The 26,139-nt window shown below is 41.1% G+C and overlaps 1 protein-coding gene and 1 long non-coding RNA gene across 2 annotated transcripts; one reads left to right on the forward strand and one right to left on the reverse strand.

The window, feature by feature from the left end:
- On the reverse strand, positions 1-24,126 carry PPP2CA (protein phosphatase 2 catalytic subunit alpha). Its single transcript, XM_007519908.2, has 7 exons — positions 23,774-24,126; positions 10,150-10,359; positions 6,988-7,161; positions 6,482-6,571; positions 5,829-5,990; positions 1,680-1,798; positions 1-1,107 (listed from the first exon to the last, which is right to left on the reverse strand). Exons 1-7 carry the CDS (start codon positions 23,873-23,875, stop codon positions 1,035-1,037), a joined length of 930 nt encoding a protein of 309 aa, XP_007519970.1. The 5' UTR covers positions 23,876-24,126; the 3' UTR covers positions 1-1,034.
- Positions 24,127-24,150: 24 nt separating this feature from the next.
- On the forward strand, positions 24,151-25,140 carry LOC132534287 (uncharacterized). Its single transcript, XR_009546011.1, has 2 exons — positions 24,151-24,443; positions 24,790-25,140. It is a non-coding gene; the product is annotated as an uncharacterized LOC132534287 (long non-coding RNA).
- The last annotated feature ends 999 nt before the right edge of the window (positions 25,141-26,139 follow it).

Raw genomic sequence — 26,139 nt, forward strand, 5'->3', positions numbered from 1 at the left:
TCTACCTGAAATCATGCTGTTTTATTCAAACAAAACCCTTAAACCATTTTATTGTTTTACAGACAGGTCTTACAGATTTCCTTTCTTGTAGACAAGTTAATAGAAGATCCCACAAAAACAAACAAACAAAAAAAAAACAACAGAGCAATCTCACACAGTGCATTATCTGGACTAAAGTAAATTCTGAAGTTCATCTGAAGAATGTCAAGGAATTACCAGAGATTATGCAGTGGCCTTGATTTTTATTTTTCTTTATCTATGATTCTACAAATTCTAAAATTTATCAATTGATGTGTCTTTTAAATAAACAGCACCAGTCTTGTCCATCAATAACAATTAAAATTTGACCTTCTCAGTTCTTAGTTCACAAGTTTATTATGAAAAACACCGCAGTGCTCTTGTGCAGTAACATCGTGTTACAGGAGGGGAAAAAAACAGTTCTGTTCAAAACAATTCACCAGGTTCTGACAGTAACAAAGAACAACATGAGGCTGAGATTTGAGTAGGGAAATAAACTGAATGCAGACAAATCATACAATTAAATTAAACGGTATCCCTGAAAATAACAAAACGATTTTAAACCTCACAAGTAGAGGGGAGGCCTTGGTACTTATTTTTAAAAATGTTCATTAAGCTCCAATGATTGTTTGCTGCTATCCTTATCTACAGTCATGCTGAGTAAAGCTATAGCTAAATGGAAGTTAAATTGTATTCACAAGGTGTTAATGTTTACATCCTATCATCTGCAGTCTCTCAGAGAAAGCAAAAGTAACTACAAATAGCGCTATGCCAGAAACTGGTTTCTTGACCAACAATGTCGCTTCAGCATGCAATGAACTGGTTCATTCTAAAGTGGTCACGGCTGTTGATGACAAGAGGCTTTGTATTTTTATATGGCACATCTTTTGGTCCGTGTGAAAACAAGTTTTTTGAATGTTAACTATTCTCTGACACTTTGGAGTTACTGTTGCTCTTCCCATTTCCATTAGGTCAATATATGGTTCATGGCAATACTGTACAAGTTTAAAATTTCATTACAGGAAGTAGTCTGGGGTACGACGGGTGACATGTGGCTCGCCTCTGCGAGGGGCTGGATCAAACTGCAAGCTGAAAGATAAAAACACGCCCACTTGTTTATACTTCAAGGTATCAATGTACTGACAATCAAAACCAAGAACATTAGTCTTTTAAACTTGCTGGATTTTTTCTACCCAACTTTAGTCTGCCTAAATGTACAAGGATCCTAACTGTAATCTAATCATGCATTTAATGACAATGGCCTTCAAGCTGCACTCCTCCAAAGGCCAAGGCAGCTTCAGCCAGAAGGATGTGCCTTTATAAACAGGGATTCCTTCTACACCACTGGAAAGAAATCTACTAAAGTAAATAACATTTAAAGTGAGCCCAGTGCACTGCTATCTATAATCTCATCCTCTGGAGGTATTTTATTCTACAGTAAACACATGGGTGCTTTTAAAAGTTAACCCTCCAATAAGTCACCATGTTCTTTATATGACAAGTTCTTATTAATGTCTTTCAACATATACAGCTGCATTACACAGCAAACTTCAAAGTAAAACTAGAGTCTAGATTAATATAAACTCTTACAATCTTAAAATTCTCATTAAAATGGTTAAGTTAAAGTAGTGGAAACCAACTACTCAGGTGTAAATACTTACAAAGAGTATTTTAGAGTATCATCAAGTTCCATGATTGCAGCTTGGTTACCACAACGATAACAATAGTTTGGAGCACTGAAAATCGTTACTACATTCCGGTCATGGCACCAGTTATATCCCTACAATGAAAACGGAAATAATTTATATTAGTCTAGATTTAATAACTACAACTAACTGCAAAACTTGAAAGAAAAGATCCACATCCCTAGAAGTTTTGGAAATGCTACTATTTTGTTTCTGGGTGGTTTAGTAATTTATTTCCTTTCTTCCTTCTTTTTCTTTCTTTTTTTCTTTATTGGGGAATTAATGTTTTACATTCAACAGTAAACACAATAGTTTGTACATGCATAACATTTCCCAGTTTTTTAAAAATATTTATTTATTTAATCCTTTTTGTTGCCCTTGTTTTTTTCACTGTTGTAGTTATTGTTGTTATCGTTGCATAGGACAGAGAGAAATGGAGAGAGGAGAGGAAGACAGAGAGGAGAGAAAGAGAGACACCTGCAGACCTGCTTCACTGGCTGTGAAGTGACTCCCCTGCAGGTGGGGAGCCGGGGGCTTGAACCAGGATCCTTACGCTGGTCCTTGTGCTTTGCACCACGTGTGCTTTACCTACTGTGCTATCGCTGGACTCCCCCCAGACCCCCCTTTTTTAACCAGAGCACTGATCAGCTCTGGCTTATGGTGGTACGGGGGACTGAAAATGGGACTTGAACCCTCAGGCATGTGTCTCTTTGTATAACCATTATGCTATCTATCTCCACCCTGGTTTAGAAATTTTCTGCAACTTAAAAATACATGTTTATCGGGGAAGCAATTATAGAAGCCAGACCTTCCACCTTCTGCATGACCTTGGGTCCATACTCCCAGAAGGATAAAGAATAGGAAAGCTATCAGGGGAGGGGATGGGATATGGAGTTCTGGTGGTGGGAATTGTGGAGATGTACCCCTCTTATTCTATGGTTTTGTCAATGCTTCCTTTTTATAACATATATATGTATATATATGCTTATTTCCCCCAAATACCACAAAATTATTATTTTTGCTTCTGCTAGGTTTATCATTGGAGTTTGTTGCCTGCATGATGAACCCACTGCTCTTGGTGACTATTTTTTCCTTTCTTTTATTTGATAGGACAGAGAGAGAGAGATTAGGAGTGGGAGGGGAGATAGGGAGAAAAGAGAAACACCTGCAGCACTGCTTCACTGCCTATGAGGCCCCTCCCTACCACCGACCCAATAGGGACAGGGGACTTGAACTGGTATCTTTGCACAAGGCAGTGAATAAGCTTAATTATGTGTGGCACTGCTCAGCCCCACAAAACTAGTTTACAGGGAGTTGGGCAGTAGCACAGCAGGTTAAGCACACACTGCGCAACACGCAAGGACCAGCGCAAGGATCCCGGTACAAGCCCCCGGCTCCCCACCTGCAGGGGAGTCACTTCACAGGCTGTGAAGCCAGTCAGCAGGTGTCTATCTTTCTCTCCCCGTCTTCCCCTCCTCTCTCTATTTCTCTCTGTCCTATCTAACAATGATGACATCAATAATTACAATAACTACAACAATAGAAAACATCCTGATCACATAATATATATCATGAAAGAATAAAATGTATCACACGTCTGGCCTTCTGTATAATATCTATTCCAGCCTTTAGGTCCATGATCAATAATTTGTTTGGCTTTGTATGTTAACTCTCTTTTCAGCCACCAGGTTCCGGATGCCATTAGGATGCCAGCCAGGCTTCCCTGGAGTGAAGACCCCACCAATGTGTCCTGGAGCTCCACTTCCCCAGAGACCCACCCTACTAGGGAAAGAGAGAGGCAGACTCGGATTATGGATCGACCAGTCAACGCCCATGTTCAGCGTGGAAGCAATTACAGAAGCTAGACCTTCCACCTTCTGCAACCCACAATGACCCTGGTTCCATGCTCCCAGAGGGATAGAGAATGGGAAAGCTAACGGGGAGGGAATAGCATATGGAGATTGGGTGGTGGGAATTGTGTGGAGTTGTACCCCTCCTATCCTACAGTTTTATTAATGTCTCTTTTCTTAAATAAATAAACGTAATATCTAAATCTTTCTTAATGTAGAGATCTAAAATCTGACCCTAGACTTAAGTTTATGTCAAGTCCTTGTGAAAGCAGATTCATGTGCCTCAGAATCAGAACCCTATCAATTTTCCCCTTAATCTTATGTGAAGACCCCTTATTGACCACTGTAGTAAAGGTGAGATGCCTTTAGGATCTCCAGCCTCATTTCTTTGAAATCCATATGAATATATGTGCTAATGTCAGTGTTTCCTTTGTATAAGTAAAATAAAATAAATTATTATTCATGTGGTCCGGGAGGTGGTACAGTGGGTAAAGCATTGGACTCTCAAGCATGAGGTCCTGAGTGCGATCCCTGGTAGCACATGTACTAGAATGATGTCTGGTTCTTTTTCTCTCTTTCTCCTATCTTTCTCATTAATAAATAAAATCTTTAAAAAAAGTATTATTCACAAATTTCCCTATCCTTAAAGATAATAATCAGAGCTTTGGCTCTGCTCAGGTTTGGCTTTTGATGGGTACCAGGGGTTGAGTATTGACCCCAGGAGCCATATTTTTAAAAGGTATGTCAGAGGGAGTCGGGTGGTAGTGCAGCGAGTTAAGCACACATGGTGCAAAGCACAAGGACTGGCGTAAGGATCCCGGTTCAAGCCCCCGGCTCCCCCAACTTGCAGGGGAGTCACTTCACAGGTAGTGAAGGTCTGCAGGTGTCTGTCTTGCCCTCCTCTCTCCATTTCTCTCTGCCCTAAACAACAACGACGACAACATCAATTAACTACAACAATAAAACAAGGGCAACAAAAGGGAATAAATATTTAAAAATAAATAAATAAAAGGTATGTTAGACCATTTTCTAGGCTAAGCTCATTTCTCCTTTCAAATCACCTATAATCCAAATACCTTTAACACTTTGGTATGTTTCTTCCCTCTCTCCCACATATATACACATACATTAAATATAGGACTAGACAAAATGTACTTTCCTCAAGCTTACTCTTCTACCCTTAAATCCCAGGTCACTCAATCATCTAAGAGTTCTCTGATATCACCATGTACAAGGACCCTGCTTCCACCTTCAGGGGGGATGCTTCACAAGTGGTGAATGAAGCACATCTGCTGTTATCTCTCTTTTATCATATACATCTCATTTGATTAAAATATATTTTATTTATTAATGAGAGGGACAGGAGAGAAAGAACCAGACATCACTCTGGTACATGTGCTGCAGAGGACTAAATGTGGAAACTCATACTTGAGAATCCAGTACTGTATTGACTGCACCACCTCCCAGACCACAATTTTTAAAAATTATATTTATAGAATACAGACAGTCAGGAATTGAGGGAAGGGGGTAACAGAGAGGGAAAGAGACAGACACCCGAAGTCCTGTTTCACCACTCGTGAAGCTTTCCCCCTGCAGGTGGGGCCTGGGGTCTCAAACCCAGGTCCTTGCACATTGTAACATGTGTGCCCAACCAGGTGTGCTACCTACCACCCGGCCCCAGTACTATTACTTCCTTGCACATTGTAACATGTGCACTCAACCAGGTGTGCCACCACCACCTGGCCCCTTCTATCTCTGTCTCTCCACCCGCCCCTCCCCCTCAATGTCTCTCTGTCCTGTCAAATAAAAAAAGGAAGAAAAAAAAAAGGCAGCCAGGAAGGGTGAGTTCAGAAAGAAAAGCAGGTAGGTATGTAGGTTCTCTGTAGGCTAAGAAATAGTTCACTGGAGGGTGCATGCTTTGCTAAGAATGCAGCCCAGGTTTAAGCACTGCAACCTGAGGAAGGCCCAGAGTGGTGCCATCTCTCCCTCAACCTCTCCAAATGAAAAGTCAGGCTAGGAATGCATCTCAGCAACTTCCCTCTCGAGAGAGACAGAGAGGGAGACAGAGGGGAGGGGCACACACACACACACCTGATATATACTGTGAATTTCACTGTGATGAAAAGACTTTTTAACCCCTTTCCCATTTGTCTCAAGAATACTTGTCAATGGAGCTTGCAACTGCAGCGTTTACCCCCAGAAGCTCACAGATTATAGTCATTATCTTCCTTAAGTGTTGTTTAAAAACATTAGGTTGCAAAGAACAGAAACATACCTCCATCACCAGCTGGTGAGCTCTAGACACCAACGTGAGGCCATTGGCATGATTAAATGTCTCAGAAATATCTTGCCCAAAAGTATAACCAGCTCCTCGAGGAGATATACCCCAACCACCACGGTCGTCTGGATCTGACCACAGCAAGTCACACATTGGGCCCTAAAAAAAAACCAATTAACACATTTCAGTAATCAGAAATGGCATCCTACTAAAGAATTCTTTTTGAATGCTGTCTGAAATGGTAGGAGGTTTTGCAGTTAAGGTTAAGTATCTGTGTCAAATAAAGAAAACTATTTTCCAGATGTCTTTAGTAATAACAGCCTACATCAATTACCCTCAAGAGCATCGTGCTCTAACACATTAATCTTACTTACAGCATGCAGAACTTTAATGTTAGGCAGTACAGTCTAATAATAAGACAAAGACTCTGAAGACAACCACCACCTAAGTCCAGTCCTAAAGCTGTTGTGATCCTGGTCAGGTTTCTCAGTGCTAGTTGCTTCTTCTGAAGAACAGGGGTTGACAAGAGTGCTCACACCACACGGGAATGTTTTGAGAATTAAATCAGAGAATATGTAAAATGAACTCAAATTTCTCCTCTCAAAAATTTTCTGGAAAGATTCTATTAGTAAATAAAAGTCAGAAAATACCTCATGAGGCACTTCTTGTAGGCGGTCAAGTGCTCTGATGTGATCCAGTGTATCAATGGATGGTGAGAGGCCACCATGTAGACAAAAGATCTGAAAGAGTGATTTTTAACATTAAATTCACCTAGATGAAACCTTAAACATTCTAAACTATAAGCTCTAGCCCACATCACTTGAACCCAGTAGCATTTCCATGTCCTCCAAGAAACAGACCTGTCTCTAAAAGGCCTTTTCCCCATGACCACTCTATACACCTCAGCAGTCAGCTGCTTCAAGTAAAAGCTTCTCTGACCTAAACCTTTACCAGAGACTATCATCTTCTTTCTCATCGATTTTCTTGAAATTTCTTTTGTGCACATTTCTATGTGAACCATCAAATAGCTGATCACATCTCTCAGATTTGTTCAGAAACAGCTTGAGAGAATGGATGGGGTACATTTTTCCACCCACATCGTCCCATAAGTTAAGTGCCTACTTTGAATTGGCAATATATTTTAAGATCTACATACCTGCCCATCCACCAAGGCAGTGAGAGGAAGATAGTCAAAAAGATCTGTAAAATATTTCCAAACATTTGCATTTCCATATTTCCTTAAACATTCATCATAGAAACCATATACTTGTGTGATCTGTCTGCTCTCATGATTTCCTCGAAGAATAGTGATACGTTCCCGGTAACGAACCTAAAGAAACAAAATGGACAACAATATCAAGAGCTTGCTCATTCTGCAGTAACTTCACAGTGAGAATTTTAATTCTGTTGGAGGGTGGGGTGTATGTGTGGGTGTTACCTTATCCACTCCCAAATCACACAAAACTGAAACAAATCTACAAACATTTGTCCACAAGTACCTGCCAACCCCATCTCAACTAAAATCAGACTCCCACCACAACCAGAGCAACATATGAAGAATAGTCAGCAGGAGCAAAACTTTACACACAAATCTGGGGGCTTGAACCGGGATCCTTATGCTGGTCCTTGTACTTTGCTCCATTCCATGTGCACTTAACTTGCCATGCTACCACCCAGCCCCCTTTGTTTTTTTAACCAGAGCACTTATCAGCTCTGGTTTATGGTGGTGTGGGGTACTGAACCTGGGACTTTGGAACCTCAAGCAAGAAGAGTCTCTTTGTAAACCATACCCCCATCCTTGTGCTTAAGTTTTTGTATGGGCATATGTTTCCATTTATCTTGGGTAGATTCCTGGGCTATAGGGCATATATTTTAACTTTTCTGAGAAACTGCCAACTACTTTTCAACATGCAGGACCATTTATTACCAAGAATGTTTGATGCTTCCAATCTCTTCATAAACTCACTAAACTTGGTATTACTACTCTATGGGTTAAAGTCATTTTAACTTTAGTTTGCACTTCACTAATGATTACTGTTTTTGAGCATCATTTTGTGTGCTTAATGACTGTTTTACATTTCTTCTTGGATGAAACACTACCCAAAAAGACTGTTCATTCTTAACCACCCATCTTATTGAGTTATAATAGATGTAAAACAAAATACAGATAGTTGTTTTACTGACACATTTTGAAGAACAAAAGCCTTGATCTTGATAAAGACCAACTTAGCAATGCCTACCTCCACCCTCAACCCTTGGAGCTGCTTTAGGCTTTTTTAGATAGAGGCATAGAGAGGGGGAAAGAAACCATAATACCGAACTTTCCTTCAAAGCAGTGGGGGCAAGGCTTGAAACACATACCACAAAGCAGTACACTATTCAAATGAGCTACTTTGCTGACTCATAGTACCTTCTTAAAATTTTTTTATTATCTTTATTTATTTATTGAATAGACAGCCAGAAATGAGAGGAAAGGAGGGAGGTAGAAAGGGAGAGAGACAGACACTTGCAGCATTGCTTCACCACTTGTGGAGTTTCCCCCAGCAGCTGGGAACCGGGGCAATGTGTGCACTTAATCAGGTGTGCCACGACCTTCTCCATGTCTCTTTTCATTATCTTTCATCTGTGTCCTAATCTCTTCTTCTACTAGCCTGAATCAGGAGTCACCCGTATCATTCCATTTTACCATAATAATCTCTTTAAGAGTTCTTATCCTTCTATAGCCATATTTTAAGGTGCTGCAAGTAAAGACTTAAACAAATGAATTCAGGGGGAGGGACACAATTTAGTCCATAACACCCAAGACATTTATTCTGGTAAGCCAGATCCATGCTCAGCTCTTATTTATGGTGATAATGGGGACCTCTCGGGTCTCAGGTATTAATATCTGTTGCATAAAATGCCATGCTATTTCTCCCAGCCCAAAACAATAATTCTTAAAGGTAGGATATTCATTTTCTTCTGAGCACTGGGACTTGACCTGACAGTAGATACAAATCAGCTTGCAGGCTACTTTCACAGCATGTAGCATCACTACAGAAAATTTCCATCATCACAATCCAATTTTTATTTTATTTTATTCCTCCCTTTTAAATTTAAATTGTTGTTGTTAGATAGGACAGGGAAATGGAGAGAGGAGGGGAAGACAGAGAGGGGAAGAGAAAGATAAGACACCTGCAGACCTGCTTCATCACCTGTGAAGCGATTCCCCTGGAGGTGGGGAACCGGGGGCTCAAACCAGGACCCTTAACGCCGGTCCTAGCGCTTTGAGCCATGTGCACTTAACCCACTGCGCTACCGCCCAACTCCCATCACAGTCCAATTTTATTTAACAGGTGCAAAACAGAATGACCTCCAGAAATATTTTATAGTACTCTACATGGTCCAGACTCATGACTGATATATAATAAAATCCAGCTTTTGTCAAAGCCACAGCTTAGTGTTTCTTTAAAATTGGAAGTCTCTGCCAACCACTTTACTCTTTAATAAAATCTCCCCCCTCCCACCGAAGTTAGGCCAAATAATTTCTTTTGGAGGAAAGTTTTTATCCTAAAGACATCTGGTTTCACCCTCATATCTTGTTATACATCCTAAAGCTACATTTGGTATAAAATAACTTATTTCCTTTAATTATCAACTCTGCAGGTCTAGGTTTAGTGAATGCAAACTATTCCACTGAGACAAATCATAATTTAGACATTTAGTTATGGTTGGGTATTTAGATACATTCTTTCTCTAAGATTAAAGAAACTGATTCAATTTGTTTTCAAGTAAAACTGTTCCTCTCTGAATTTCTTCCTCAGTAAACACCCTAACCTTTGATGTTTCATTACTTTAAAATACTTCAAAAGCGTCTAGAAATGTAATTATTTACCTCTTCATACTCCAGTTTATAGAACTAAAATTCCCATTTGACAAGTCCATTAACATTTTTCCAGGAGGCACTCTTTAGAGAATAAACATTCTTATTTTTATTCTGTACTCAGAAGGAAGTCAGATCTGATTCAGAAGTCTCAAATATGAACACTTACATACTTTTAAAAATTTTACTTATGAGAGAAAAAGACAGATCAAAGCACAGACACACAGAGCAGCAGGGAATAACTTTAGCAAATGTGATTCTGGGAATTAAACTTGAAACCTTATACTTGCTAGTCCAACACTTAGTTCAATCCATCACCCCAATAAATACTTACATTATTAAATGTAGTTTCATTCTGAAACCTAACATTCTGTGGAGAAAAACACTGGGGAAAAAGAACATTCAAGAAGATTGTCTTACCCAGTTCAAAACGTCCAAACACAAAATTGAAATTACCTTAAGAGCTACAAGCAGAGTAACTGTTTCAACTGAATAATATCCTCTGTCAACATAATCTCCCATAAACAAGTAATTTGTATCTGGTGATTTGCCACCAATTCTAAACAGTTCCATGAGATCATGAAATTGCCCATGCACATCTCCACAGACGGTGACTGGACATCGAACTTCTTGCACATTGGATTCTTTCGTAAGAATTTCTTTAGCCTACAGATGGAGAAAAAACCAAACCAGTTTGTCATTAAACAACATTAACAAAGATATGTTTGTTCACTTGCAATTAATGTAGCTTTGGGTCACAGGCATATAAGATAACATTGCAGGCAGTTATGATCCCATTAAAATAAGAGGGGAAGACATGGCTGGATTCTGTTAAGTCACTTTGTCCTTGATACTTAGGAGGAAAAATCAGGATGGATAAACATTTCTCTTAACAGCAGGAGTTTCTAGGCCTGTAAGTTACTTTCATACTAATGTTCAAGAGACTTAACCTACTGCTGAAGACATTTATTAGGAGCCTTAAGAAAACATTTGGGTGTCTTACTTTCTTAGTTTTAGAGCTATGATTAATGCTGGCATTCCGTGATTCCAGTATATAAAAAGTGGGTTTTCAGTCTTTTTAGACTTAAAAGGCAGCATATGTATCCCCCATAAAATCACAAATTCAAACATCCTTTTAAAGAGCAGCATAACTTTTCACTCAGCAGGGGAACCCTATTACTCATTCAACACACATTTACCAATTAATCACTTACTGCATGTCAGAAACAAACATACACTAGGATAGTCATTTGTTCAGCAATAAGAATGGTAAGATACTATGTGCCAGACTCAATGAGTATGTACTAGTCATTGAAGGTAAAATGAAAAAGACAGGTTATTCCCACGTGTAGAAGGAACCACAAGTAATCAAGAAGCAAAACAGAGACTGTGTTAAGTGCCATAAAAGAAAAGGGGGAACATACTCGGTGGAGTTGCTTTAAGACAGTACATACAAAGCAGGCAGCAGCACAAGAGCACACAATAATCCAATCACTACAAAAGAGGGTGAAGTGCTAAAATATGCTACAGTAAGCAAAAGCTTAAAAAAAAACTGCTTGTTTAATCCAACAAAGAAATTAACCAAAAAAAAAAAAAAAAAAAAAAAAACGTTTGCAAATGAAAGAATGGTCAGGAATTAGTTATAGAAAAGAGGTAGAAGGAAGTTCAACAAAGGTACATGCAATCTAAGAGTTACAGTTAAGGGGCCGTGTGGTGGCGTAACTGGTTGAGTGCACGTTACAATGCACAAGGACCTGGGTTCAAGCCCCCAGCCTCCACCTGAAGGAGGAAAGCTTCACAAGAGGTGGAGCAGGGCTGCAGGTGTTTTTCTGTCTCCCTCCCTCTCTATCTCCTCCTCCTCTCAATTTCTGGCTGTCTCTATCCAACAAGCAAATATTCAAAAGAAAAAAAATGTTAAAAAAAAAAAAGTTAACCAGGGAAGTAGTTCAACTGGTAGAACATTTAAAAAAAAAAAAAGAAAAAGAAAAAAGATAAAGAGCATGGCTAACAAGTTAGCATAGTAACAAGAGATGAGGGTACACTAGGGTGGAACTACCCTGTGCTTTTAGCACTTAAAAGCCCATATCCTAGGCCAAAGTCAGTCACACCAGGACATTTGGCCCTAAACAGGAATAGTAAGGAGATAATGAGGAATGAAAATATGGGCTAGAAAATAAAATTCTATCTAAAGTATTAGAACAACAACAACAAAAAAAACAAAAGAACTACTGCACAAAAATCTGATGAGTGAATTTTCTATTTCTGAGGCACAACTATGGATACTTGAAAATAAATAAAACCCACTATTATTTTTTACTAAATAGCATTTAGCAATCAATTCTCAATTCATCAGCAATTCCTGTTTAATATCCTATTGGTTTGTCAGAAAAGTTATGGTGCATTTTTGCATAAAAATACATCCTAGGTTGAGGAGACAGCACAACAGTTATTCAAGCATGCTCTCATGTCTGAGGCTCCCTGGTCCCAGGTTCAATCTCAAACCACCAGAAACCAGAGCTGAGCAATGCTGGGGGTGGGGAGTTGTGGGGTGCTTGTTATAAATTTTTTTAAAGGGTGGGGGTAGATAGCATAATGACTATGCAAAGAGGCCCTCATACCTGAGGCTCCAAAGTCCCAGGTTCAATTGCCCACACCACCATAAGCCAAAGCTGAGCAGTGCTCTGGTAATAAAATAAAATAAAAATTTAAAAAGGAAAAGAAAAACACATCATGACTTTTCAACAACCCAATATTATGTCAAATCTAGCTATTTCATCTCTCACTACTATCTGAAGATGAGATGTGCTGACTTCCACAATAAGCTACCTGTTTCTAGTCTATTTTCCGTGCAACAAACTAGTAAGTTTTAAAATAAACAAATTTTCTTCAGGGAAAATCACAACATCCACCAGGACCAACAGCAAAAAGTTTAAAAAAAGAAGAAAAAAAAAAAGGTCTGGGAATTAGTACCAAGTTTTCTGGAGAATGAAGAAATAAAAAGAAACAAAGAGAGAGAGAGAGAGAGAGAGAGAGAGAAAGAAAGAAAGAGGCATGACTCTAGGATACAAGACTGAAGAGAATTTTGTTTTTGAGTACAAGGAAGCATCTAATCATCTAGGTTATTGGAGAAGATGCACAGCTTCTTCCTCTGGAGAAGAGTCACCTTCCATCCAAATCAAGAGAGTAAGAAATCTGAGAAGGGCTGGAGGCTTTTATATATAGTCCATCAACACTTATTGATCACTTTCTTTTTTTAGAAGTTATTTATTTATTCATTAGAAAGATAGGAGGATAGAAAGAACCAGCCATCACTCTGGTACATGTGCTTCCGGGGATCAAACTGGGGACTCGATGGTTGAGAATCCAATGCTTTATCCACTGAGTCACCTTCCGGACCACTACTGATCACTTTGTATATGTGACCAGCATTATGGAATGTTTTTCTAGAACATACTATGGAAGACAGGGGGAGGCAAATCACTGCAACACGGGTGAAATTACTATAGATTTGTTGCTAACATTGCTCATTACATTTTGAGTGACAAAGATGACAACTGGTTTTTAAGCAGTGTCATGTAATCTTAACCACATATTAAAAATCACTTGGGGGCTGCAGAGATGCTCAGCAGTAGAATACCGAACATTCATGCCTGAGATATCCTCTACGCCCAGTACCACATATGGTGGAGCCAAGCGGTGCTCTGGGGTGTAGAGACACATGTGTACTTCACAAATAAATCTTTAAACACCATGTAGGGTGCCTGCCTTGCCATGTATGCTGCCTAGATTATAGAGAGCCTGGCACCCGAGGACGCTCTGGTGTGGTGAAGTCTCTAATTAAAACAAAATAATGATGTAATTTATTTTTAAATATCCTGATCTCAGGCTACTTCTCTCACAACAAAGTCAGAAATCTTTGGGGGTGAAATCTAAACATCAGTAACTTAAAAAAAAAATCATTCATTGGGGGAAATGATTTAAAAGATTGCCACATGCCTACAATTTATCTCTGCATGCAAGGTGTCTATCTGCACAACACCCCCACCACAAACTTGAGTTCTCCTCTATCTTCTTGTACTAGGTCCCCAATCATCATCAATTATTTTTTAAAAATAATTTTTATAAGCCTTTCTTTTCCACTTCACTCTTAAAAAGATTTATTTAGGCATCAGGCTTATCTCTGGGGCTCAGAGTTGGCACGAATCCTGTCCCCAGAGGATTTTTTCTTTTCTCCCCCTCCCCACCCCTCCCTGAGACAGAAGATGAAAGGAGGAGGCATTAAAATACTGCTCCATTGCTTGTGTAGATCCTCCCCCTGCAATGCCCAGAGCTTAAGTCTGGAACCTTATCCACAATCAAATGTGTGTGTGTTAGTCCTCATTTTAAAAAGTATTTATGGTGGTCCGGGAGGTGGTGCTGTGATAAAGCTTTGGACTCTCAAGCATGAGGTCCCTAGTTCAATCCCTAGCTGCACATGTGTCAGAGTGATATATGGTTCTCTCTCTCTCCTCCTATCTTTCTCATAAATAAATAAATAAATAAAATAAGTATTTATAACACCCGATTAAGCACACATAGTACTATGTGCAAGGACCTGGGTTCAAGCTCCCCTGCTCCCCACCTGCAGAAGGGGATGCTTTACAAGTGAAGCATCGCCCTCTCTATTCCTCCTCCTCTCTAATTTCTCTTTGTCCTATCCAATAAAATAGAATGAAGAAAAATGGCTGCCAGGAGCAGTGGATTCATAGCACCCTCACCAAGCCCCAGCAGTAACGGGGGGGGGGGGGGGTGGCGGCGGGGGGGAAGGTATTTACTACTGACAGATAACTGTAACTATAACCATCATTTTGGCATTTGTGATGTTGGGGATTGAACTCAGAATGTCATGCTTCTAAGTGGAGTGCTCTAGCCACTACACCAGCCCCAAGGCTGCAAGAGATTTTTAAAGTAGGACACATCACCCATCTCTCTAGTGTAATTTCAAATTCACCAGATTTATTATTACTAAGAAGCAGTTCACAAAGTAGATTCTATAACCAAGCCTGGCATTAACATCATACTAGTTTTTTTCTAGTGCTTATTATATATTAATGAAGACAGCTATGAGTAAAATGGTAAGTCCTACTTCATAAGATTTAAAAGGACAATGGGACAAGAAAATAGATGGTCATACAGCAAGTAAATTTTGCTACATTATCAGATTTAATGGTATAATAAATTAAATTTCAAAACAGACCTCAACACCTACAAAAGACCTAAATACCTACAAAAGGCTTTTCTTTATATAATTTTTTAAAAACTTTTAAATATTTATTTTCCCTTTTGTTGCCCTTATTTTTTTGTTGTTGTAGTTATTGTTGTTGTAATTGATGTAGTCCTTGTTAGATAGGACAGAAATGGACAGAGGGGAAGGCAGAGAGGGGGAGAGAAAAACAGACACCTGCAGACCTGTGAAGGGACCCCCCCCTGCAGGTGGGGACTGGAAGGCTCGAACCGGGATCCTTAGGCCAGTCTTTGCGCTTCACCCACTGTGTTACAGTTCTACTACCTCTTTATATACATTTTAAAAACTTCTATTCAGAGGATGGGACATTCTCTACCGTTGTTGATCCAAGTTGAGGGCAAGGGCCTATGGGGGCCCACAAAGGGGTCTACTGTGTTGTTCCTGATACAGGTCTAGGCCCATCATGTCTATTTGGGAATTTCAGGACTCCCCGAATAGGGCCCCAGTTAATGGGATGGTCTGATAGTGACTAAAGAGTCATCCTTACAGTATGCCAGTCTCTTGCCCTTATTCAGTCCTTGCAAAAGGTTAGCTTTGGAGTGAGTGAGGGAAGTGTAATAGGAAGTAGGTGAGGAGGGTATCTAAGTCTAAGCAGACACTATTTCATTATGAACTTTATACTGACTCACTGCAGACTATTGTGTTCCAAAGTTCAAGTTTTCAACTGTGTTTATTATTAGTTATTTATCTTATTAAGATTCATTTATTCTTGTGTGGTCTGGAAGGTGGCGCAATGGATAAAGCAATGGATTCTCAGTATGAGGTCCCAAGTTTAATCCCTGGCAGCACATGTACTAGAGTGAAATCTGGTTTTCTCACTCTCTCCCCTCCTATCTTTCTCATTAGTAAATAAATAAAATCTTAAAAAAAAGACTCATTTATTCTTAACCAGAAGATTAGGTCTAGCTTAGGTGGCCTATGATTGAGCCTGTGATTATAGAACCTGGAGCACAAGCCACCTGCATAACCAACCATATGCTATCTCCCCAGAACAAGATTTATTTATTTTCACAAATGAGAAGAGTGTGTGTGTGAGAGAGGACTGCTCAGTTCTGTCATAAAGTGGTGTGGGGATTAAACCTAGAAACTAAGCCTTGTGAATCCCACGCTCCTAATAGTGAGCTATTTCCCAGGCCTACTTTTCCTCTTAAACACATCTTTTGACTACCTGTCCACAGAACTAGATGTTCACATGAACTTTCTATTAAAAATGTACAGAGAGGCTCCACCCAGAGAAGCACACTTCCTTTGTGAGAACCAATGGAAAGGAACCAGAGCTGCTGGAATCTATTCCCTATGAATTTATGGTATAATCAATCAATATAAAAACTTATAAAAAGTGGTCCAGGAGGTGGCGCAGTGGACTCTCAAGCATGAGATCCTAAGTTCAATCCCCAGCAGCACATGTACCAGAGTGATGTCTGGTTCTTTCTATCATTTCTCATGAATCAATAACTAACATTTAAAAAAAGAAATAAAAACTTATAAAATATCTAGACTATAAAAAAAAAGTACAGAGATGTCTCAGCGAATAAAGCTCACAGCTTACCCACCTTAAGCTCTAGGTTAGATCCACATACCACTTAAGGGCACTATGGACAGGGGTTCTGCGTTTTGGCATTTCTGATAAAAAGTATTTCTTCAAAGTCTATAGATAAGATAATTTTATTTTAATTGTGCTTCATGCAATTTTTATGAAAGCTAAAATAGGTTTCTTTGATTTTTGTAACTGCAAAAAAGTTTTTACTGACTTAGCCTATATGACTCAATTTTATTATACCTAAGGTGCAGAAGACACATCACTAGCCCTAGAAACAAATGAATCTTGAGTTAATTATCAAACCTTTGTTCACACCACTTGTTTTTCATTAATTATACCGAACAGATGTCTCTAGTATTTTATGAAGCATTTCAGTCTGATTAAAATCTGTATGAATATGCCTTAAGTATTTTTAATGCTCCACATAATATCCTAGAAACTCGTAATTGAGACTTGATAAAAAGCTTCAGGTTTAAATGAATAAGGTCAGGGATGAAGGGTAATTCTAAAGTTGTATTAAAAGGCACAATTTGTTGTTTTCCCAAATTTGAGTCAAATAAAGTAAAAATAATAATAATAAAAAATTACTCTCAGCTCCCTCCAGTCATCTGTAAAAAGTGACTGGAGCTAGTCTCTAGGTATCTTTCAATCATTAACATTCTCTTTTAAAAAATTTTTATCTTTATTTATTGGCTAGACAGTCAGAAATCAAGAGGGAAGGGGGTGGGAGGGAGAGAGAGAGACACTTCCAGCTCTGCTTTACCACTTGCAAAGCTTTCCCCCTGCAGGTGGGGACTGGGGGCTCGAACCTGTGTCCTTGCACTTTGTAACACGTGCGCTCAACCAAGTGTGCCACCACCCGGCCCCACATTCACTCCTTTTTAAAACATTATTTATTTATTAATGACGGAAGAAAAAAAATCAGATCATTATTATATACGATGTTGGGGACTGAACATTGAGGCACCAGAGGTCCCAGGTTCAATACTACTCGGTTCACAGTAAGCCAGAGATGAGTAATACTCAAAGAATGAGGGTTGGCAAAAAAGCTCACTTGGATAGTGTGCTTCTTTGTCATGTGCATAAGCAACCCAGGCTTCAGTCAGGCTCCCAACACACTGAAAGAAGTTTCAGAGCTTTTTTTTTTTTCTTTTCTCTCTTCGCAGGTTAAGTGGACATGGCGCAAAGCGCAAGGACTGGACAGAGTAAGGATCCTGGTGCGAGTCCCCAGCTCCCCACCTGCAGAAGAGCTGCTCCACAGGCAATGAAGCAGGTCTGTAGGTGTATACTTTTCTCTCCCCCTCTGTCTTCCCTTCTCTCTCCATTTCTCTCTGTCATATCTAACAATGAAGACATCAGTAAAAACAAGGGCAACAAAAGGGAAAATAAATAAATATTAAAAAAAGAAAGGAAGGAATGAATGGAGGGAGGAAAGAGAGCAGTCTAAAGCTAATTTACAAATGATGGGTAACAAGGAAAATTTCTTCCTTGGCTCTGAAGACAAAAATGCTAAATAGTTTCTATCACTACAAATCAAATCTTTTGATTAACCTGCAATCAGAGCAAAAAAAAATGGGACAAGTCTCTATAATGTTATTAAAACAAGGCTAAATTGTAAAAAAACTAAAAATGCACATAACAGGGGTGAAAGGACTTAACAAATCACATAACAAAACCAGAGGTGTAGGACACTGTCACTCAGTTAATACATCACTGACATTCCAATTTTAGTATACATGCTGCCAAAGCAAACATGATCACTAACTTGACATTCTATAAATTTTGTGAAATACAGTTTGTATATGACAAACTGGTAATCAGGTAAACTGCCTCCTAAGGACACTCTAGAATGCAAGTTCTTGCATCTCTTAGGCCCCTCAACAACGGATGGGTAAAATTTCCCCATTGGTAATAAGTAGTAACTAGCAACTAGCAGAGGTGGGGTCCAGCAAGTATTAATGACACTGTATTTATTGCTCATACACTCCAAACTGTCACAATATATAAGTTAGCAACAGAAACTCTGTGTCCACTAGTCTTTCAATAGTATGGAATTCACCATAGTTCTATTTCCTATATTTGAAGACAGGAACTCTTGGCTCTAATGGAGAAAAAGAATTAGGGATCTGAGTGTTGGACAGTCTTCCTTTTCAGTGTAAACATGAACCCCACACCAACTGTTTTATGCCTAGAAGATCACACACAAACAATTCTGACTTTAGAAACTAAGAAGATAAAAAGAAAAGCATTTTACAGGTTGTAACAAACTATATAAATGTCAATTACACCATACTAGGGTATATAGAAAATGAACTAGGGTAATGTTATTTGAAGGGCAAATGTAGTTAGTGGCTACATCCAAGACTGAAGAAATACTGTTTCCTCCTCCAGGACAAAATGAGACAGCAGCATGGGACATAAATAAGCTTTCAAACAATCAGAATAAAGACAATGCTTTATTTTACAGAGTTGTTGATTATGTAATTTGGTCTGGCCTCTATTCACCTGTCTATTATATTATTAACACTATCTCAGAAAGGGGTTGAGGGGGAACATCTGTGAAACAAGGTTACTGGCAAAAGTTCACACGGAGTGTGCATTACTTTGTCATGTGCCCAACAGAAGTTTGAGCCCAGCCCCTACCACACTGAAGGAAGCTTTGGGGCTGTGACCACTTTCTTTCTCATCCTCTCCCTGCCTCAATATAAGCAATAAATAAAATCCATATACTTAAAAGACAATTGAAGCTAGCCACTTTACCTTTCTGAGTTTCTGGCTATCTGTAAACAAGGACAACAAATGTGCCATAAATTTATTAAATGTGAAAGTAAGATAGTCAATATTTCAGTTATTCTTTTAAGAGGAAAATGGTGCCTGCACAATTCTATTTCCAGTGCCCATATATTAAATAGAGAACGAGGGGCCAGACACCTGTTTTAAGTGCACTTGTTACCATGCACAAGGACTGGGATTCAAGTCCCCAGCCCCCTCTTGTAGGGGAGAAGCTTCAGGAGCGGTGAAGCAGGTCTGCAGGTGTCTCTCTCCCTCTCTATCTCTCCTTGCCCTCTCAATTTCTCTCTGTGCTACAAATAATACATACATTATATTTATGGGGGGGGGAGGGAGATGAAGAGGGAGAGAGTATAAGAGACAGAGAAAATCTGTACCAGTACTCCACTGGTAGAGCCTGGTATGGACACAGGCAGTCTATAAAATTAGTCACCACCAGGCCCCAATTCCAATTACTTTTACGGAAATAACACTTTACTCGCTTCATATAGGAATTTAACTTATAAGTCACAGTTGACCCAACTAAAGGGAAGTAGTTGGTTTTTTTACATCCTTGTGTAACAAATGTTAAAACTAAGTGAACTTTAGTGACAGCATTTATTTATAGTGCCTGCAGAGCAATGGAAAATAGCATACCTAGGTAAAGAATTCGGGGGGGGGGGGGGAGGAAGGGAAAGCTGGCTATCAAACAACATTCTCCACAAGTTTGGTAAGACCTGAAAGGACAAAGTCAAAAATCATACCTAAATAAATCATATAAAAAAACTGTTCATATTAGGTCATGCAAAGTCAAGTTAAAAATATACACCTCGTGGTCCGGGAGATGGCACAGTAGTAAAGCATCGAATTCTCAAGCATGAGGTCCCGAGTCAACCCCCGGCAGCACATGTACCAGAGTGATGTCTGGTTCTTTCTCTCTCCTCCTTTCTCATTAATAAATAAATAAATTAAAAAAAATACACCTCCTCTAATAATATAGATGAAAAACATACCATGTCAATTATACAGATGTTAGTAAAGTTAGTGAATACAGTTGTGCCTGGGGTAAAGCTGCATTCATTCACTACTATTTTTTCCCTTTATTGGGGGATTAATGATTTACAGTTAACAGTAAAATACAGTAGTCTGCACATGTGTAACATTTCTGTTTTCCACATAACAATATCCCCCCCCCCCTTAAGTCCTCCTCTGCCATCATGTTTCAGAACCTGAACCCTCCCCTCCACCCCCACAGTCAGTCTTTTACTTTGGTGCAATACACTCACCACTACTTTTTAAAAACTAACATCTTGCACCTGAGGAGATCTGACTAGTTAATAACTAAAAACTATACTCTAGCTGGTTAGGGAGTTACCCAGTAAAGTATGCATGTTACCATGCCTAATAACTGGGTTCAAAACTCTGGTTCCCACACGTAGGCAGAATGCTTCATGAGTGGTGGGACAGTGCTGCAGGTGTCTCTTTCTCTCTGATGCACACCCTTTACACAAAATAAAGTAAAATAGCCACTGGGAATGATCAAGTTATGCAGGCACTGAGTCCCAGTGGTTACCATTGTTTAAAAACAAAAACATTCACACCTGTTTTCTTCCACCCCATGTATAAGGCATTGGGGGGGGGAGGGGGAGAGAGAGAGACACACACAGTGAAAGAGGCCACAGTAAGGAAGCTTCCTCATTACAGCAGGGATTGGGCTGAACCTGGGTCCTGCACATTGCAAAGTGGTGCACTATCCAAGAGAGCTACTTCACTGGCCCACACTTGTCTAAAAACGCATTCTTGCAGGGAGTTGGGAGACCGCTAACCCAGCAGAATACACGCTTTATTATCCCTGAAGACCTGGTCAGAAACCTCATTCACCACATGGAAGCTCCATGAGTGTAGAAGTACTGAACAGGGCTGTGGTATCTCTTCTCTCTCTTACTATGGGGGGAGGTCCACCAGGAGTGGTGGAATCATGAAAGTGAGGAATAGTAAACACATACTTGAATTCTCTACATTTTGAACATTCAACACCAGTAATTGTGGGTGGGATACTATAATAAGGGTCTCTCTTATTCAATGGCCTCATCTGACATATTTCTATCTTCACTACTTAAATACTCAGGAACTTAAGGTGAATAAGAAGACTGTGTTACCATTTCTTCCTATAGTAAAATTATCAACTATCTCCAACAAATATAATTCTCTAAAGAGAAAAAAAAAAAAGCAATTAGAAAGACTTGTATGTACAAGTCATTTCAACTACTGCATCCACCTCAAATACCTAACAAGCTATTTCAAATGAATTCAATGTGGAGGGCTACTATATTTCCAAAAGTTGGAACACTTAACATGTTAAAAGATAAAGGATGTGTGATACACCCCACAAAGAATCCATTTCTTGAAAGCCCAAGGACATATATCTTGGGATTTAAGAAATAAAGTCTAGATATGCTGGATGATAAACGGAGATTAGAGATAAATCTGCTTAATCTCACTACATTTTAGTTCTACAAAGACATGGAAAACAATGAAAATGCCAGGTGCATTAAGCTTTAGTGAGTTCACCTTAGCATCCAGTACTATCTTTCACAATAACTACCACAAAATCCCTACATTAGTGGCTCAGATACTAATTTTCAAGTTAGAAAATAAGTATGACTACTCCTTATTTTTAATTCTTCACAAAAGAGTAAGCAACTATAGACATTCAAAATTTAATCTTGACATACTAATTTAGGATGAAATTTATATCAAAAGAGACTCTAAACCCACTGTTTTAACATTTAAGTTTACAGAAAAGAAAAAGTGGACTAAGTGAAGTGGTTGCCCAAAGGTTACAATTATCCACCGACAGAAAGACAACTAGTGTCCCATAATTTTCCAATCACACCAGTGTCCCTTGTCCAATGTTTTTTTTTGTTTTTTTTTACACAAACGACTGGTCACCTAGCCCTCTTTTGAATCCTGAAAGTCATTAAGGTTATCATTGACACCTAAAACTAAGGTCTGACAGTAGCAGACTTTTAAATATTTAATCTATGCCAAACCTTTAAAATACCAACCTCAACTGATACAAGAGACTAAATGGTTAAGAAATAACCAAAGACTCAAAACATTTCTTCCCTTAAGACTCAGCTTCAACAGACGTACTACCTCTACAAGGAGAAGTTTTGTTCAGGCTGGGGATAAAATAAATGGACATTTGACTCACTTAAATTGTCGATTATTCACAGCACAGATCCCTCCTCCCAAGGCTGTCTGAGAACCATTTACATCAAACTCTCTGAACCTAATTTTCACATTTAACCACAAATAAACATATTAGTGTTCTAATGGCTCTTCCCTAATACAAAATGCTAATAACAGGGCAGTTCATAATTCCGTGCTAAAATGGAATGTTGTGAAGTTAATGCTGAATAGGGAAGTTAACATATTCAGTGGAAATCAACATTTCCTATACTTTAGAAATATGAATAAGGCTTCAAAAATAGCCAGTACCTAAACAACTGTTCTCCCAACTCATAAGGATAAACAAAAGGAACCTAGCACTATAAAATACAGAGTATTAAATGGACAACAGCATACTATGTTTAACATACGTGGTTCGAATTATTTAAACACCAAGCACAATGGCTGAAGTAAGAACTCAAGCAACAGTTACTGTTATTACTAAACAGCCACAAAAACCACAACTTTTCCCACACAGGCAGGACACAACTTTGTTGTTCTTATGATTTCTACTTCTCATTTAGAAAATAAATGGCAAAACGCCGAGCATGTCAAGCTCAGAGAAGGATTCCACCCTGTCCAATTTGAGTCAGCATATAAATCATGGATTAAAACTGACACTTGGGTTTTTAATCCGGGAGCTCCTTATGGAGTGTGACTCACCAAATTCTTCGTTTCTTCCAACTTCGAAAAAATAAGTTACGCTTCTCCCTATAACTCACATAACCCTCCTGTGTAGAAATTAGAGTGCGTTCTGAATTCTTGAAAACAAAACAAACAAAAACAGGCTCAGGTTTGACACAAACCTTCCCTCAATAGTATTACAGCGGTGTGACCTTTCCACAGGGTCTGGGATCTGGCCTGCGAGCTGGCCTTCGGAGGGGAAGCCTCGGGACAGCTCCGGGTTTAACTATCAGGCCTCTCACCCGCCGCACCGCAGAGCCCCGCGCCCGTCCCCAGGCGGGAGAAGCCGAGTCCCCTTTATCCCGATCTCAAAACCGGCCGCCAGACCCTGACACACACACAGGTCTCCGCAGCCCCGGAATCGCGTGAAAGGCGCCATTTTAGGCGGCGGCGGCGGCCAATCCCTGCGCCGGAGGCAGGGGGCGCCGGGTCGCCGGGGAACAGCACCCGGGGCCGCCGGTGTGGCCGGCTCGGGGGGCCCCGGGGCGCCGGCTTCCGCCATGTTGCACTCTCCCTACCGCCGCCGCCTCCTCAGCCGCCCCGGGTCACGGGAACTCTCCGCGACTCACCTTTTCGCAAAGGCTCTTGACCTGGGACTCGGACAGCTGCTTGCACTCGTTCAGCTGCTCGATCCACTGGTCCAGCTCCTTGGTGAACACCTTCTCGTCCATGATGCCACCCGCCCGAACCGGCTGCCGCCCCGCGCTACTCCCGCGCCGCCGCCCGCACACGGGCCACACGCACACGCCGCCGCCGGCTTCTGGGGGGGCTACCTGTGTGGTGACTGGCGGTTGCTCGGCGCTACCCTTGGCCCGCTGGCTTGCTCTGCTGTGCTCGGCCACTGACGGCGGCCCCCTTGCTTCGCTTTCTCTAGCCCCGGAGCTCGGCTCTCTGTAATGGCGGCCGCCGGCGTGGTGACGTCACGCCCGGAGTCAGGAGGCGGCGGGGTGCGGAGGGGTAGAAGGGCCGGGACTCGAGCTGCGCAGCTGCGGAGGCGACAGCTCTGGGCCGCCGCGCTGAGTGGGGGCGGAGCTAGGGGCCATGGCGCATGCGCGAGGGAGCCGTTTGGAAACTGGCACCTACGTTTGTAGGGCGTGGTCCTCCCGAAAGGAGGGGTCGGCTCGGTGGGGGGAGGGGAAGAGGGCGGAGGGACTGGTCGGAGTCTGCGCGGCGCTCGGGGCTGTGACCCCGGCTAATTCCGGAGCGTTGCCTCTGGCGCAGGCGCAGTGTAGCTGGGAGGTGGGAGCGGGACCCTTAGCTACTGGAGACTGTATCCCCTGAGCGGTGATCTGGCTTCTTCACCCCGGGCTTGCAGACAAATCAAGGAGACCAGAACTGCGTGGGATTCCCGAATCTTGGGCGGGCAGGAACGGGCGCTTGTTGTGGCCTGGTTGGAGCGGCCTCCTTCGCCACTGGGCGTGCCTCGCACCTGTAACTGGGTCACTGGTGGGCGGAGGAGGGTGTACCTGCCGGGGAAGTGTCCTGCGCACCTGACTCCCCCCCGGCACACACCTGTCCCGGGCCTAGGTCATCTCATTCGATTCGATGGGGAAGGCCGGCGCTTGGATTTTTTTTTTTTTCCTAGGCCTGGGACCGCGTCTGACTTTCACACATGAGCTCGTGACCTGCCTCCGTTGTCGCCTTCATCCCCGGGAGTCCTCACTCCTTCCAACTCCGATTCCCAACTCGTGCCAGCACTGTCCTACTTTTCAGAGGGGAGGGTGGAAGGAGGTGGACGCGCCAGTTTCCCGACCTCGACCAGGCGGTGTTAGTAGTGAGAGTGCGCACTTTTCCTCTCGGATCCCTAGGATCAGTTCTTTCTGTTTCTGTTAGAGGTTTTCACATTTCATTGTCACTGCATTCACAAAAATATTTCGCAGATCCCGTACACTTAGGAGATAAAGGGACCAAAGCACCCTGCATTGTAGGTGCCTGTATTCTCCTAACACCACTTGTTTAAAATGGCATGAGGTGTAACTAATCGCTACACTGGACGAGGAGCTGTGGATAGAGTACTGGACTCTGGCATGGGGGGTGGAGGGTATCCCACGTTCCGTCCTATCATGGATGTGTCAGAGCTATGCTCAGATTCATCTCTTTCCTTCCTTCCCTGCCTCCCTCCCTCCTTACTTTCATAAATAAAATTAAGAAAAAATAAATGACCTGGGAACAGGTAAGAGAGAAATTACGATGACTACTGAGCCTGAAAGAGAAAAACATTTATTTTTTTACCTTTACTTGTTTACCGGATAGAGACAGCCAGAAATTGAGAGGGAAGGAGGTGATAGAGAGTGAGACAGACACCTGCAGCACTGCTTCACCACTTGCAAAGCTTTCCCTCTGCAGGTGGGGACTGGGGGGCTCAAACTTGGGTCCTTGCACATTGTAACATGTGTCCTCAACCAGGTGCGCCACCACCTGGTCCCGAGAAAAGCTTTTAAAGGACATTCTGTAAAGGTTAGGACATGAGCTGAACTTGACCCCTTGAATTTAGACTCTGCCCCTTCTCCTACGTCCTCACATGGCATTCACCCTGGAGCACCTAAATACTCAAGAGCGATGCTGTGGCCAGATTGAAAGTCCTCCTTTACAGAAGACAACCTGCTTGGCCAGGTGGACTGGATTGTCCTTTCCAGACTGGAAATAGCAATTCTGCTTTCCCTTAGTACCTCTTACCAGAGTGCCCCAAAGAAAGTAATTCAGATCTACTTCCCCAGAGGCATATACTTAATTTACCATCTGGGAAAAGGTTTCCAGCCAGAGTTCTGACTTTTTCTCTCCCGTCTTCCTTCTCCTCTCTGCAAACAGGACCTGATTTGGACAGAGAAAAAAAGAAACTAACATTTGAAGAAAACCTAAAGCCATGTGAGATGAATGAACAAAATACCTATTTTATAAAGTCAGAACCATTGTGCTGTCTTATTCTTCCTCGTTG

Source organism: Erinaceus europaeus, chromosome 2 (assembly GCF_950295315.1).
Source record: "Erinaceus europaeus chromosome 2, mEriEur2.1, whole genome shotgun sequence".
Taxonomy (NCBI): Eukaryota; Metazoa; Chordata; class Mammalia; order Eulipotyphla; family Erinaceidae; genus Erinaceus; species Erinaceus europaeus.

Coding starts and splice junctions, on each gene's coding strand:
- PPP2CA (XM_007519908.2), bottom strand. CDS start 23,875: ATGGACGAGAAGGTGTTCACCAAGGAGCTGGACCAGTGGATCGAGCAG. Junction 10,360..23,773: donor TCAAGAGCCTTTGCGAAAAG/GTGAGTCGCGGA, acceptor CTCCATCTGTAG/GCTAAAGAAATTCTTACGAA. Junction 6,572..6,987: donor CTGCCTTGGTGGATGGGCAG/GTATGTAGATCT, acceptor TCACTCTTTCAG/ATCTTTTGTCTACATGGTGG.